Genomic DNA, 17,088 nt, shown 5'->3' with positions numbered 1-17,088 from the left:
GGCGGAGGCAACGCAGCTTTATTGGGAGAGAGTGGCGGACAGGCCGGCGTAATTAAATTAGCCGTTCCCGCTGTCAGCTGAGGCCCCTGGAATCGGGCCCAAGCCAACGCTGTGGCTAATTGAGGAACCATTAGAGTCCGAACCAGGTACCATGAGTCCGAGGTATGTGAACATCAAAGTGGTTATAAATAAACCAGGTACTATGGATGGAGGTAGAGTTAAGTGTTTATAAACCAGGTACTATGGATGGAGTTATAGTTAAGTGGTTATAAATAAACCAGGTACTATGGATGGAGGTAAAGTTACGTGGTTATAAATAAACCAGGTACTATGGATGGAGGTAAAGTTACGTGGTTATAAATAAACCAGGTACTATGGATGTAGGTAAAGTTAAGTAAGGGATAATGTATAGCTACGAGGTCATTGTCGCAAAATAATTGACCGACACGGAGTTTAGAACTCCGGCAGCCGGCAGGTCTGTGGTCCGATTGCACTGATGACTGAGTGCAGCTGTGCATATGCTGAGCAGCTTTCATGACTGCGATCTGTGTGTCAGTGGGCTTGATTGGTCCAGCTGCGCACAGCAGTCATTATTGCTCGGCAGAGGTCCGTTATCGAGTAATAACGGACCTCTGACGAGCGCTATTGACCAATCACAATCAAGCATTTCGGCGAATGTTAAAACTCCATGTAATAAGTGGTTATAATCAATGCACAATGGATGGAGGCATGGGATAATCTGTAGAGCTAAGTGGTTATAAAGGAGATGGTATTGTGTGAGAGCTAAGTGGTCATACACAAGATAAGGCAAGATAATGTATCCCCCAAGATACTATGGATGGAGGTATGTGTTGGCCTTGGGGAGAAGTGGTTATAAAAGAGGATGATCTGGTCGTCCCCAGATGCGTCATTAGGCTTTGTGACACAAAGTGTGGGAGCTCAGTCAAATGGTCCATCGGTCGTCCTTCCTCTGTGTCTCCTCGTCTCTCTGCGTTCCGCCTTCACTAAATCAGCCTGGGAAAGTGGCTCAGTGTCTGGCCGCTGCTCAACCAGAGGAATTCTTAGATCGCCCGCCATCCCTCCCCTTCTGCGTGACCCCCTGTCGGTTAACACCTCTGTTCCCTAACGCATTGTGATGGTTTCAACCGACGGCAGATCAGGCGCCGGGGCAAAGAAACGGCTTGTTAAAGCTTGACGTGTGCAACTTGAAACGTGGACTCCGGTCCTGAGCGCCGCCCGCCGGGGTCACGCAGCCTGATGCCCGTGCCAGGTTTAGCCCACCGCTAAATCCCCCCTTCCTCCAAGAGCCATGTGAACGCCTGGCCCCATCCTACTGCACGGTCCGCCCCTCTCCCAAAGACTCACCTACACCACCATCACACACATCACTGAGTCACTTGGCCTGTGGACTTCTGCTGTGGACCGTTAGATCTAAAGACTTAGGTCTCGACACTAGAGTAGCTTAAGGGCAAGACGCTGTCACACGCCGCTGTCACACGCCGCTCGCCGCTGTCACACGCAGCTGTCAGACATGGCTGTCACACGCAGCTGTCTGACTTTTAAAACAAGGGGACTAACTGAACAGACGAACGAGGAGGAATATGCTGGGTTTTTTCCCCCCCTCAGAGGACTGCCTTGGTTTTTAGGTAATGAGTTCCAACATTGATGAATAACATCAAAAGCGTCACTCTTTGTTATATAGAAGTCACACCTGCTGATAAAGGTAAGGAACCTGGTGGGCCATCCCTTAGGTGTCGTAGTGTGTTACATCCTTATGACCAAACAGTGTGTCTTAAAGGACCATACCAGTGTCATTTTAATTTCTCGCCATTACCAGAGATTGTCTTTGTGTGCATAGGTGTATAAAGCGTATATGTTTCGGTAGATCTCAGCCTACCCTTCACACTGCCATTGGTATTGAAGAGGGGTGGAAATATACTTCCATGGAACTTGAAAGTTGCCAGGCATAGGTAATTCACCCTTCTGAAAACCACTGCGCCGTTGCGATCACTAATAGTACAGTGTTACTCTATTGCAAGCTATTCAAGTTTGTGCAGTAACCATGAGCACCCGGGAGTTAATAATAAGCACACTCAACTGAATGAAGTTGGACATGCAGGGCTTGTAGGAGCGTCAGAGAGGGTTTATACATCGGTACACTGGTTTTCAGGAGGTTGAGTTGTTTAGTAAGGTAGGCTGAGGTCAGTGTGAATGGTGTTTAGTAAGGTAGGCTGAGGTCAGTGTGAATGGAGTTTAGTAAGGTAGGCTGAGGTCGGTGTGAATGGTGTTTAGTAAGGTAGGCTGAGGTCAGTGTGAATGGTGTTTAGTAAGGTAGGCTGAGGTCGGTGTGAATGGTGTTTAGTAAGGTAGGCTGAGGTCGGTGTGAATGGTGTTTAGTAAGGTAGGCTGAGGTCGGTGTAAATGGTGTTTAGTAAGGTAGGCTGAGGTCGGTGTGAATGGTGTTTAGTAAGGTAGGCTGAGGTCAGTGTGAATGGTGTTTAGTAAGGTAGGCTGAGGTCGGTGTGAATGGTGTTTAGTAAGGTAGGCTGAGATCAGTGTGAATGGTGTTTAGTAAGGTAGGCTGAGGTCGGTGTGAATGGTGTTTAGTAAGGTAGGCTGAGGTCAGTGTGAATGGAGTTTAGTAAGGTAGGCTGAGGTCAGTGTGAATGGTGTTTAGTAAGGTAGGCTGAGGTCAGTGTGAATGGTGTTTAGTAAGGTAGGCTGAGGTCAGCTAAAACACCGTTTACACTTACGAACACAACATTTGTTGCTGACGGGGCCAATTTCTGGTAAACGTGAAAAGTCAAAAATATGGTCCTTCCTCTTAAGCCTCGAGGGGCCGTCGCACGTCGCAGCACATTTGCCCACGTCTGTCGACTTCAGGCTGTGTTATTATCAACCAATACATCGTTTGAAAGATAAAATCGCCGTTCGATGACACCCACGTGCTTCCAATCTCGGGTTATACAGTAAGACCAAACAGCCAACGAGCATCAGTTTCGGAAAAGTGACCACGTCCGGTTTCGCCTCCCGGTGAATGGTCCAGTCACCTCTGACGGTGAAAATGATTGACCGTTTTTGTAGCCAATGAAATTGTGGAGTTGACGATATCTTACATGAGGGATGTTTACTATGATAAAGGGAGAGTAGAACAAGAAGAAAGGAGAATTACGCCGTGCGACGTGCATTGGACCGGAGGGCCATTTTGGATAAGCATACAGATACAAACATTAGAAAAACATGTGTAAAACACAAATTTGTACTAAACCTGTACTAGATAAGACTTCAGGCTATGGACCCATTGTGTTTTACAGCTCATACCTATCAGCTGGAACTCTTTTGCAGGCAACTGTTTGAAAATGAATTCAGTAAAAAAAGAAAGAAAAAAAACATCAGTGTGTTTAAACCTCTGTAACTCTATTACATTAGCACTCAGAGTGATCCTTCAGAATTCAGAAGAAAATTCAGAATGTTTCCTTTCAAAAGAGACCGGACTCATGCATGTGCTATAAGTGGTTCAAGAATAGTGACCAATTTACTTTGGGTATGCAATCGACAGGCGTTTTATGCTAAATGTGCCCGATGGATAATGAGGTGTTTGCTCATGATTCATTTCTGTCTTATGTTAATATCTCAGCCATTTGGATTCTGGCTCGAGCATTCTCCTTTTTCCAGTTTGAAGCATTGGAGTAAAAACAACACATTTGTTTATTTATTTCTGGTTAGCAGCTAGGGTCGTAACGAGGGTACATTGTCACAACATTCTCCAACCGCCCCCAGGCAGTGTTGTACTGCACAGTACGTTTTCATCCAGCGTGTGTCATCTCTCTGCCCATGTCCCTCCCTCTGAACGCCTGGTGTGCTGCCAGGCTCGGGTAACCCTACTCCACCACTGGGGGCCCCGGAGGACAAAGCCACAGTGGCCCCATCCCAGGGACTTGGTGGTGACTCTGGCTGAGATTTGATTTGTGTTTAAGGCATTAAATGGTATGGCCCCTCAGTACCTAGCTGAACTTCTCCATGCTTGCACCCCGGCTAGAGCACAGAGGTCATCAAACAAACTACTTTTAGATGTCCCAAGGTCTCTAGGCTAAGAACAAAAGGTGACCGAGCTTTTGCGGTGGCTGCCCCTAAATTGTGTCCTACATCTTCCACTACAAATAGAGAATTTTAAAGCTCAGCTAAAGACTCACCTGTTTTCATTGGCGTTTTGAGGCTTGGTAAGCCATACGTCCCCGGTCGTGTCGTGATTGTTTTAGTGTATCGCAGCTTTTGATTTTGTGTATACTGTATTTTGTATTTTTTTGTATTTCTCTGTTTTTATATTGTAAAGCACTTTGGTGCAACTTCGGTTGGTTTTAAATGTGCTATATAAATAAAGTTGACCTTGACATTGATCTTTGGGCCAAGGGTCACACACCAAGGCAAGCAGAGGGCTGCCAGAATGCACTGTGCCACTGAAAGGAATGGATTTGATTTAAGGCTGGGAGGTATACTGTCATTTATACCATATACTGCAAATGTATGGATTTTTACTATACCGTCATCCATAATATATACATGTTGTTAAAACATAAATATATATATGTATATATTTGTGTGTGTATGTATATATACATTTATATGTGTATGTATATACATATATGTCTATGTATGCATTTATGTGTATATGTGTATATATTATATATACACATAATGTATACCTTAAAAAAAAAGATTCTTGCAGAAGTGAAATAATTTTTCTTTTATAAACACGCACCTTTCAAGAAATTCAGAGTGAAGGATAGGTCAACCCCTTGGTTTACACCTGAGCTATCATTGCTATTCAAAGAAAGGAATATAGCGTGGGCTCTAAGCCAGAGACTAACCATCCCATTGGTTATCGTTTAGACAGATTAGAAACAAATGTACATCGTCTGTCAAGAAGGCTAAATCAAGCTATTATTTAGATTTAATCACAAGTTCATACTCGGACCCAACACAATTTGGGAAAGCAGTACATTCTAGTAAAACCAAGGCTACCATTGCCCTGCCTACAGAGGTCAAATATAATGATTGCTTGATAACTGAAGGTAAAGAGATTTTCCTGATGGCCTTCAACAGCCATTTTGCCCAAGCTGGACATTTGTTTAATGAAGTAGACTGTGAGCGTGATTGCGAAGGGCCTCCTCCTGGTCACTGGGGAGGACAACTTGGACCCTCTCTTTCTTAAATTAGCTGCTCCAGTAATCACAGAGCAAATAGCATAATTATGTTTAATCTCTCTAGTACTGTACATCAACAGGCACAGTTCCCAGAATTTGGAAAATGGCCCATATGTCTCTCCTTTGCATAAAGGTGGAGACGGAACTGACCTGAACAATTATCGTCCAATTTCCAAGTTGTCCCGCTTAGCTAAAATCCTGGAGTCACTAGTGAATAACCAACTCAAAACATTTCTCTCTAACCACTCTGTTCTGGTCTAAGCCCCCATCAATCTGGCTTCAGAGCCAACCACAGTACAATCTCAGCTACCACTTTAGTTATAAATGATCTAGTTTAATATAATTTAAACTGTATAGATTCTGATTGTTCGGGCGGATGGACTTGTGGGTGGTCTGGAATGGCACTGGGACCTTTGGGACGCTTTGGGGTGCTGTGGGGGGTTGTGGTGGGCTCTTCATGCGGGGAGTCCCTGGAGTGTCGGTGGGTTGGGACTGGAGAGTGGTGGGGACTGGCCGGGGTCCGTCAGGGCGTGTGCGGGAGGCTGGTGTTCGGCTCTGGGGGAGGTCTGGGGGGGGGGGGGGGGGGGGGGGGTTTGGTTGGCAAGTTCTGCGCCTATTTCTGGGTCTAACACCCTGCAAACTACCTAACGCCTAGTTTATCACTGGTTAAGCTTAGGCGACTCTTTCGAAGTTGGTTAAGGTTAGAGTTTGGAATCAGGGCTGGTGTTCTATCGCCCTGCTCTAAGACAAACTCTAACCTTAACCAACTTCGAAAGAGGGCCTAAACTTAACCGGTGGCAGAACTTGCCGTCCCACGATTGGCGCACATGTCGCATGACCAGAAACGTCATTGGCCAATCAGATCGTGCAAAAGTACAAATTCACGCGTGAGAAGTAGGGAGGGAACACACATGCAACATGTAAACAACAACAACATTCATTTTGGACCCACACACATTTTTTAAATGATAAATTCATGAATCAATCATTATTTGGGGGTGGAAAGCAATACTTTTATTATGCACCTTTCTAAACACTCTGTGGATGTTTATTTTCTTTTAATGATTAGTCTACTTAAACATTTTATCTATAGCACCTTGAAGTACCCAGTGCACTCATAATATATAGCCCGAAGAGCTTCTGTCATCTTGCCCTCACTAAACAAATAATCATAATTGCAAATGATCATTTTGAATAATCAAATATTTAGAATAACCGTACCCATCCCTAGTTCTGTTTGATATTGTGGTGGGCTGCCACAAATAAACCTATGTATGGGAAACTCTTGAGATTCTTGCACACAGCGAGCTTTAACAAGGCTGAAAAAAAAGTTGCCATTTCTTTGCCCGGCGCCTGATTCGCCGCCGGTTGAAACCATCACAATGTGTTCGGGAACAGAGGTGTTAACCAACAGGTGCCTCAGAGCAGCGATCTGCTCTGAGGTCTTTCTCTGAATGTCCCTTACGCTGTGTTTAAACTGTATTGTTTTGCCCTGACTCATCTAGGTGTTTAAACTGTATTGTTTTGCCCTGACTCCGCTAGGTGTTTAAACTGTATTGTTGTGCCCTGACTCATCTAGGTGTTTAAACTGTATTGTTTTGCCCTGACTCCGCTAGGTGTTTAAACTGTATTGTTGTGCCCTGACTCATCTAGGTGTTTAAACTGTATTGTTTTGCCCTGACTCGGCTAGGTGTTTAAACTGTATTGTTTTGCCCTGACTCATCTAGGTGTTTAAACTGTATTGTTGTGCCCTGACTCCGCTAGGTGTTTAAACTGTATTGTTGTGCCCTGACTCCGCTAGGTGTTTAAACTGTATTGTTGTGCCCTGACTCCGCTAGGTGTTTAAACTGTATTGTTTTGCCCTGACTCCGCTAGGTGTTTAAACTGTATTGTTGTGCCCTGACTCCGCTAGGTGTTTAAACTGTATTGTTGTGCCCTGACTCCGCTAGGTGTTTAAACTGTATTGTTGTGCCCTGACTCCGCTAGGTGTTTAAACTGTATTGTTTTGCCCTGACTCCGCTAGGTGTTTAAACTGTATTGTTGTGCCCTGACTCCGCTAGGTGTTTAAACTGTATTGTTGTGCCCTGACTCCGCTAGGTGTTTAAACTGTATTGTTGTGCCCTGACTCCGCTAGGTGTTTAAACTGTATTGTTGTGCCCTGACTCCGCTAGGTGTTTAAACTGTATTGTTTTGCCCTGACTCCGCTAGGTGTTTAAACTGTATTGTTTTGCCCTGACTCCGCTAGGTGTTTAAACTGTATTGTTTTGCCCTGACTCCGCTAGGTGTTTAAACTGTATTGTTGTGCCCTGACTCCGCTAGGTGTTTAAACTGTATTGTTGTGCCCTGACTCCGCTAGGTGTTTAAACTGTATTGTTTTGCCCTGACTCCGCTAGGTGTTTAAACTGTATTGTTGTGCCCTGACTCCGCTAGGTGTTTAAACTGTATTGTTGTGCCCTGACTCCGCTAGGTGTTTAAACTGTATTGTTTTTCCCTGACTCCGCTAGGTGTTTAAACTGTATTGTTGTGCCCTGACTCCGCTAGGTGTTTAAACTGTATTGTTGTGCCCTGACTCCGCTAGGTGTTTAAACTGTATTGTTTTGTCCTGACTCCGCTAGGTGTTTAAACTGTATTTTTTTGCCCTGACTCCGCTAGGTGTTTAAACTGTATTGTTTTGCCCTGACTCCGCTAGGTGTTTAAACTGTATTGTGTTGCCCTGACTCCGCTAGGTGTTTAAACTGTATTGTGTTGCCCTGACTCGGCTAGGTGTTTAAACTGTATTGTTTTGCCCTGTCTCCGCTAGGTGTTTAAACTGTATTGTTTGGCCCTGACTCATCTAGGTGTTTAAACTGTATTGTTGTGCCCTGACTCCGCTAGGTGTTTAAACTGTATTGTTGTGCCCTGACTCCGCTAGGTGTTTAAACTGTATTGTTTTGCCCTGACTCCGCTAGGTGTTTAAACTGTATTGTTTTGCCCTGACTCCGCTAGGTGTTTAAACTGTATTGTTTTGCCCCGACTCCGCTAGGTGTTTAAACTGTATTGTTTTGCCCTGACTCCGCTAGGTGTTTAAACTGTATTGTTTTGCCCTGACTCCGCTAGGTGTTTAAACTGTATTGTTTTGCCCTGACTCCGCTAGGTGTTTAAACTGTATTGTTTTGCCCTGACTCATCTAGGTGTTTAAACTGTATTGTTGTGCCCTGACTCCGCTAGGTGTTTAAACTGTATTGTTTTGCCCTGACTCCACTAGGTGTTTAAACTGTATTGTTTTGCCCTGACTCCACTAGGTGTTTAAACTGTATTGTTGTGCCCTGACTCCGCTAGGTGTTTAAACTGTATTGTTTTGCCCTGACTCCGCTAGGTGTTTAAACTGTATTGTTTTGCCCCGACTCCGCTAGGTGTTTAAACTGTATTGTTGTGCCCTGACTCCGCTAAGTGTTTAAACTGTATTGTTTTGCCCCGACTCCGCTAGGTGTTTAAACTGTATTGTTTTGCCCCGACTCCGCTAGGTGTTTAAACTGTATTGTGTTGCCCTGACTCGTCTCTCCTCTCCTCCAGGCCATCGGTTCGAGGATGTTCCTGGTGTGCGGAGACACCTGGTCAGAAAGAGCACCAAGGGCCAAGTGGTGCACATCGGCAAGGACCACAAAGAGCCGAGCACTCGGAGCCGCAAGCAAGACCACACCCCACATGAGGTGAGCCGCCCCTGGGGACGCCTCTGTCATCCTCCCTCCCTCTGTGATCCAGGGCGGACTAGCGTCACTTAACCCAGGCTTTTTTGGTTTGAAGTTGAGTTTTACATGATTTTGTATGAATGGGGCAATTTCATAAAAATTCTTGTGCAATGTGAGTCCAGACAATAGACAATGAATATGGTGGTGGACCGATACAGACCTATGATATAGGGGGGGGGGGGGGTTAGTCCTTGGAGAAAAGGAAATCGGAATTTATGAGATAAAAGTTGTAGATTTACAAGAAGAAAAAAAACTCCCAAATGACGAAAAAAATTCAAGTCAGAAATGTATGTAATAAGCTTAGCTTCCATGGGTCTGGAACAATGGAAGGGTAATGGAAGAATGGGTGGCAGTGTTGTAGTTTCGAGTCACTAAATCTTGAGTCCGAGTCGAGTCTCGAGTCCCCAGTGTTAGAGTCCAAGTCACCAAAGAAGAGCCCGAGTCGAGTTCCCATTACCCTAGTCCGAGTCCAAGTCATCAAGGTTGAGTCTGAGCTGACATACAAATTAAAAAAGGTCTACATTAAACATAAATGACACAGCGGTCACCATTTCAAAGGGAGCTTATTTACTTTGTGACACAATAGCCAAACAAATGCACTAGCCATCAATATCTTGTGCCAAATGATTAGGGCCTATTACAAAACAAAATTCTAAATAAATAACTGTATTTATCAATTAACAAATCTGAGTCCTCGCCTGCGCCTTCCGAGTCTGAATGCAGTCAATGCTCGAGTCCAAGTCCAAGTCTGAGTCATCAGTGCTCAAGTCCAAGTCAAGTCACGAGTTCTGAAAATTTGAGTATTCTGATTTTTTTTTTTATTACAACACTGTTCTACATCGTCTATTAATTAAAACGTTTTTGGGGGAACATTTGACAAGTTGCAGGTTGCGTACAACTCAATTGCTACAAAATGGAGATGCAACTAAAAACAAACGACTTCATAGACCTATTTATTTTAATTTTCTTTCACAAGCTTCTACCTCAGGTTCAGAACATACTAAGAAACCTTGGCCAATGTTTTCCTTTCATCCCATCTCAGCTTTAGCACCGCCCCCCCTTTGTGGATGGGACAGGGTGCAGTACACAATTAAAAATTTATGAATTGAGTTCTTTCCTTTCACAGTTGGAAAAGAAAAGGGGGGGAGACGATGAGCCCAGGTAACCGGACACTCGGAGCTTCTGAGAGAGCGCGCTATGTTTTATTAACGCACACACACACACGTACATTCTGTATACACTCGGCACACACCAGACTCTGGGCCGCTCCCCAGTAACCATGGTAATCAGCAGGTCCCTGTCAGGTGTACGTAGGTGTGTGTACATGCATGAAAGATGGACGCCGTGGGCGTGCATATGTATGTGTGAGTGTGTGTGAAGATGTGAGGGTCCAGTGTCTTCAGGCCATTCCCTCTGGTTCTGTTGCTCCTCCAGCCAGTGATTCTCTATCGCTCCGCCTCGCGGCCCCGCGGCGAGATGCTGGATCTCAGCGCCCACATGGCCACACGGCAGAAGGTAGTTAGCCAGGTTTGAGGAATGTGTGTGTGTGTGTGTGTGTGTGTGTGTGTGTGTGTGTGTGTGTGTGTGTGTGTGTGTGTGTGTGTGTGTGTGTGTGTGTGTGTGTGTGTGTGTGTGTGTGTGTGTGTGTGTGTGTGTGTGTGTGTGTGTGTGTGTGTGTGTGTGTGTGTGTGTGTGTGTGCGTGCGTGCGTGCGTGTGTGTTCTCACAGGCATGTTGTGTATATTTTGCACGGTAGGGTAAACGAGGGAGGTGATGGTCGTGTTATTCTGTTTTATTTAACAGGTGACTGCGCTTGAACAGCATGGTGGTGTTTTAACTGGTCGCCGTGTAACAAAAAAGAATTATTCTCAGAGAAAGTTCCCGGATGGCGTGTCTGTGTCTGTACCTTCTGTGTCTGTATCTTTGCCTCAAAGTTTGTTGGCTGTCATCTGCTGTAGTGGTCGACCAATTATGTCAGTTTGCTGATACTATATCAGCCCGCCCACTTTACCATTTCGGAGGGATCTCAAGGAATTATGTTGATACCAAAGCCCTTCATGATAGATTACCCTGATGAATTGAAAATGGGGGACCCTGATGTAAACAAGACGAAAGTCTTTCTCTGGTCTGCATCCCCTTAACAATTGTGTATTGAGCCGTACTGTATTTGTACCCATTCTGCAATCTGTTAAAGAAAGTTTTCAATCAATCAATCAATCAATCAATCAATCAATCAATCAAACCCAGGAATGGGTTAAATCACAAATATTTTGAAGGGAACAAATACTATAATATGTTAGGCTATATCCAAAGGTTAACAATATTTTGTCAAGCTAAATTTAAGCTAACAGAATGTTTATTTAGGCTAATGTTAGGCTAAGTGTAATCAACCAGCTACCAAATGAGAGACTATGTTCTGTACACTTGGCATCCTTCAGCACACTTCAGGAACCATTCCTCTGTTGTTAAGAGCCAGACAAGCATGTTTCTGTGTCATTCTCTGGGGGAATATCATAACATAATAATAATAATAATAATACATCTATTTTATATAGCGCTTTTCCAGGTGCTCAAAGACGCTTTACATGGGCAGGAGAGACAAACTATGGCAAAACAAAAAACAGAACAAAAATAATACATGACAAAAATAAAAATAACACCGACAGAATTAGAGGTCAAAAGCAAGATTGAAAAGGTGAGTTTTGAGGGCTGATTTAAAAGATGTCAGGGTGTTTGCATCACGGATATGGCTGGGGAGGGCATTCCAGAGGGAGGGGGCAGCAGCAGCAAAGGCCCTGTCGCCCCAGGTCCGGAGCCTGGTCGTGGGAGGTGTTAGGAGGTTGGCATCTGCAGACCTAAGGCGACGGGTGGGCGTGTGACGGTGGAGGAGGTCGGACAGGTAGGGAGGGGCAAGGTTGTTGAGGGCTTTAAATGTGATGAGTAGTATTTTAAAATGTATCCTGTATTTGATTGGAAGCCAGTGGAGGTCGTGGAGGACAGGGGTGATGTGATCAGAGCGACGGGTCATAAGGGTCATCAAGATCATAAGGGTCAACGGTGTTCCAAACAGAGAGAAAGAACTGACCAACGGTGTTCCGTACATAGTGAAATAAGAGACCAACGGTGTTCCCTACAGTGAACAAAAACTAGATTTTACGCCATGAATCTGTTTTATAAATTGTTTATGACGAATCCAAAATGTTTGTATTACTCATAAACTGTTAATTTATGTAAATGTCTCACTCAAATCTTGACGAGATAATGCCTTGTGTGTCTTGTCCTTGGTCGGGAATGGAATCGGAGAGAATGAAGGTAACACAGATGTAAATTCAATCCACAACTCATTATGTTTTCATTTAACTATCAGCGGGAAAAGGCCAACTGTACGGAACATTGTTGTGTACGTATAGCTAACATTAGTGAACTTATGTTCAGCAATTTTGTGTCTCAATTGTTATTATTAAACCGTTCATCAGCCATATTGGTCGACCACTAATCTGGTGTGTTTTCACTGAACATGTATTTGTAGATTAACACAAAATTTCTTATTTTTGACATTGAATGCTTTGCATAACCTTAACACATTGGACGACCAACAGCGTCATAATTCGTTATTGCCCGCCATGCGTTGAACGCCAACAACGTGATAATTCGTTGTTGGGATCAATATTAAATTTTTTCGCCATGGCATTCATAATTCATCCAGCCTCCCTGCGGGACTGCAGCTGCACCCTGTCTGATATTGCAACGCCTCAATACCGCCGCCTGGTGGATGATCGGGCGAGTTACACTCCACGCCAAACCGGAAGTGGCGCTGGTGCATCGAGGAAATCCCTCCGGCAGTAATATCTTGTTATGTGGGTCCAGACAAACACTTGAGTGCATGGGATCGCTTTCGAAACGCAATAATCTATATGATTTTGGCGTTTATTGCGTCATACAAACGGGAAATGGATCTAGCAGATCGACGTCAAATAATTGGAATATTTTTCCTCCAGTCTCATCGGCGAACGGTAAGAAGAATATAACGTTATTTTCAGCCCGATTGTTTATTCATTTCACGGTAATCCATCTGAACAATGTATCAACCCATACTAAATAAAGCCGTTACTATCAAGGAATTATAAACGACCCCCCCCCCCCCCCCCCCTTTCCTTCACGCATGATGAAGCATAATGTATACCGATCATATACATTTGAATTTTTTAATATAGCGTGTATAGGAAAGAAACGCCAATCGATAATCTATCATATGCTTCAGGGCCTATAACTTGCGTTTTTGGAATTACAGCAGAAAAGCTTAAAAACATACTTATATTCTCGACGGTATTAACACAACAATGTATGAATGAAAAAATATAACGTTCCCACATCCGGAACGATAGATACCCGATGTTGAATGGGCCATAGTAATGTCGATATAGCTATAATATTTAAAAAGTTATAGCCCTGCAAAGAAGGTAAACATCTCCATAGGCTTACAGCGGTGGCAGACTGGACCCAATGATGGGTACAATGCACGGCGCCCAATGTGTTAATGACACTGGTAAGCATGTAGGCTGACGTGAGATTCCTGAACCACTATTTAATACCAATTAATTTACCACCACTGTGTTTGCATCAGGTTTGAGAATACCAACTGATAACAACAGTCATTATTTTCAGCTGAATATACTCAACATTCAGTGTTCTGGGTTGACTTTTCAGTTGCATTTACTCAACATTCAGTGTTCTGGGTTGACTTTTCAGTTGCATTAACTCAACATTCAGTGTTCTGGGTTGACTTTTCAGTTGCATTTACTCAACATTCAGTGTTCTGGGTTGACTTTTCAGTTGCATTAACTCAACATTCAGTGTTCTGGGTTGACTTTTCAGTTGCATTAACTCAACATTCAGTGTTCTGGGTTGACTTTTCAGTTGCATTTACTCAACATTCAGTGTTCTGGGTTGACTTTTCAGTTGCATTTACTCAACATTAAACCACCCTGGACATGCATGGCGATGACGTGATGATGTCACAGTGTACCGGTAATGCTCCAGTGTCCTAACATCACCTCTTTAACTGTGTGTGTGTGTGTGTGCGTGTGCATGTGCGCGCGTCTCTCCCAGGTGTTTGTGGAGCTGAACGAGCTCATCATGGACAAGAACCAGGGGATGCAGTGGAGGGAGACGGCTCGCTGGATCAAGTTTGAGGAGGATGTGGAGGAGGAGACGGACCGCTGGGGGAAGCCCCACGTGGCCTCGCTGTCCTTCCGCAGCCTCCTGGAGCTCCGCAAGACCATCTCGCACGGTGAGAGACCCAGAGGTGGCTGTGTGTGTGTGTGTGTGTGTGTGTGTGTGTGTGTGTGTGTGTGTGTGTGTGTGTGTGTGTGTGTGTGTGTGTGTGTGTGTGTGTGTGTGTGTGTGTGTGTGTGTGTGTGTGTGTGTGTGTGTGTGTGTGTGTGTGTGTGTGTGTACATGTACAGTAAGTACACTTTTCTGCACATGTGACGGTGGCTCCGGAGGTAGAGCGGTAGTCTGGTAATCGGAAGGTTCCCGGTTCGATTCCTGGCTCCTCCCGGGAACGCGTCGGAAGTGTTCTTGAGCAAGACACAGTTTGCTTGATATCTACCGGTACAGGAAGTCACCTGCATGTTTCACTCGAGACATCGGTGCTTTGATCTACCTGTACAGGAAGTCACCTGCATGTTTCACTTGAGACATCGGTGCTTTGATCTACCTGTACAGGAAGTCACCTGCATGTTTCACTTGAGACATCGGTGCTTTGATCTACCTGTACAGGAAGTCACCTGCATGTTTCACTTGAGACATCGGTGCTTTGATCTACCTGTACAGGAAGTCACCTGCATGTTTCACTTGAGACATCGGTGCTTTGATCTACCTGTACAGGAAGTCACCTGCATGTTTCACTTGAGACATCGGTGCTTTGATCTACCTGTACAGGAAGTCACCTGCATGTTTCACTTGAGACATCGGTGCTTTGATCTACCTGTACAGGAAGTCACCTGCATGTTTCACTTGAGACATCGGTGCTTTGATCTACCGGTACAGGAAGTTGGGGGACGTTCCCAACTGGATATTCACTAAAGAAAATAATTAATTGACTTTGAATAAATGTTGCCATTTCACCGCTGCTGTTGTGCCACGGAACAGCCGTTTCCAGGGTAGCTGTTCAGCTATAGATTTAAGAAAAGCACAAAGTTAATATCTCTGGGTTTTATTCATAGTTTTCAGCAGACTTATCAATACAAGTCTGTTTTTATTTTTTATTTTTTTACAAAATATCATACAGTCTCCATAGTAAAGTATAGAAGCCTTTCACTGCCACACGACAGAAGGTTAGCCCTTTACTATCACACAACCGACGGCGATGCTCCATCATTAGCATCATTAGCTATTTGCGGAGCTAATGATGCTAATGATGGAGCATCGCCGTCGGTGTGGCAGTGAAAGGGTTGTGAAAGGGTTAACCAGGGGGGGGGGGGGGGGTCAAATGGAATGTCACGTCAGTGGTCTGTAGTAGTGCATGTGCCACAGCCTGAACTGTCTGTGTGTCTGTGTCTGTCTCTCTCTCTCTCTTTAGGGGCGGTGCTATTGGACCTGGACCAGAAGACCCTGCCTGGTATTTCCCACCAGGTGGTCGAACAGATGATCATCTCAGACCAGATCAAGGCTGAGGACCGAGCCAACGTGCTGCGCGCCCTGCTGCTCAAACACAGGTGACTGGCAGTGGCTCTGACTTTGAGACATAATGTGGAGCTCTTGCACACAAATCAACGTTTTAGTTAACCTCGCACTGCTCTAGCCTCATGCCTCCTATGTCTGTCTGGGGAGGGTTTAGACTACCTCATGCCTCCTCTGTCTGTCTGGGGAGGGTTTAGACTACCTCATGCCCCCTCTGTCTGTCTGGGGAGGGTGTAGACTACCTCATGCCCCCTCTGTCTGTCTGGGGAGGGTGTAGACTACCTCATGCCTCCTCTGTCTGTCTGGGGAGGGTGTAGACTACCACATGCCTCCTCTGTCTGTCTGGGGAGGGTGTAGACTACCACATGCCCCCTCTGTCTGTCTGGGGAGGGTGTAGACTACCTCATGCCTCCTCTGTCTGTCTGGGGAGGGTTTAGACTACCTCATGCCTCCTCTGTCTGTCTGGGGAGGGTTTAGACTACCTCATGCCTCCTCTGTCTGTCTGGGGAGGGTTTAGACTACCTCATGCCCCCTCTGTCTGTCTGGGGAGGGTGTAGACTACCTCATGCCTCTGTCTGTCTGGGGAGGGTGTAGATCACATGCCTCCTCTGTCTGTCTGGGGAGGGTTTAGACTACCTCATGCCCCCTCTGTCTGTCTGGGGAGGGTTTAGACTACCTCATGCCCCCTCTGTCTGTCTGGGGAGGGTTTAGAGACAACCTCACGGCTCCTCCGATACATGTGGAGTCTCCAGCCGCTTCTTTTCACCTGACAGAAAGGAGTTTCACTGGGGGAGATCGTAACGTGTGTGGAAGTTCACGCCATCTCCCCCAGATATCCTCCCTGCTGAACAGGCGCCCCGACCGACCAGTAGGAGTCGCTATTGCAACGACCAGGACTCATACCCCACCGGCTTCCCACCCGCGAACACTGCCAGTTGTGTGTTCGTAGGGATGATCGACCAGGCCGTAGGTACCATTGAACCCGAGGACCCTGACGAACGGCTGTGTAACTGTCCCGTCTCACTTCCTTTGCACCCTTCCTGCTTCTAGGCCCACGTCTGGGCCTGTTCGAGCGCCAGTCTCGTACTCCTGCTCACCCTTTTGTCTGCCTCTCCTCCCCCGCCACACACCAGTCACCCCACCGACACCAAGGAGCACAGCAGCAGCGCGTTCCCCAGGAACATCTCGGCGGCCAGCCTGGGCAGCCTGATCGCACATCACCACCACCACCCCAGCGCCAACCACAGCCACCAGCCCGAACCCTCCGTCACCGACCCGCTGATGGGCGCCACCATGACGGGGGACCCGGACACCCGCATCGACATGGAGAAGAACGAGACACAGGTAGGGCCAGGCTCTGAGAAAATTTGCCTAGATAAAATAAAAAAACCTGAATGATTTAAGTCTATACTGTTTAGTAAAAATTAGTGCTGTCAGGCGATTTAAAAAATGTATCTAATTAATTACATGATT

General features: G+C 45.6%; 1 protein-coding gene across 1 annotated transcript in view; it reads left to right on the top strand.

The window, feature by feature from the left end:
• Positions 1 to 17,088, top strand: part of slc4a2b (solute carrier family 4 member 2b) — a 113,907-nt gene that overhangs the window by 67,923 nt on the left and 28,896 nt on the right. The window contains exons 8-11 of the mRNA XM_084326583.1: positions 8,757 to 8,893; positions 14,041 to 14,221; positions 15,515 to 15,650; positions 16,749 to 16,959. Of these exons, the coding sequence (XP_084182709.1) occupies positions 8,757 to 8,893; positions 14,041 to 14,221; positions 15,515 to 15,650; positions 16,749 to 16,959 (665 nt within the window). The remainder of the gene's footprint in view (positions 1 to 8,756; positions 8,894 to 14,040; positions 14,222 to 15,514; positions 15,651 to 16,748; positions 16,960 to 17,088) is intronic.

This window comes from Notolepis coatsorum, assembly GCF_963971535.1.
Source record: "Notolepis coatsorum genome assembly, chromosome: 12".
Taxonomy (NCBI): Eukaryota; Metazoa; Chordata; class Actinopteri; order Aulopiformes; family Paralepididae; genus Notolepis; species Notolepis coatsorum.
Note: the sequence above shows the minus strand (reverse complement) of the source record. Positions and strands in the feature narration are given on the sequence as shown.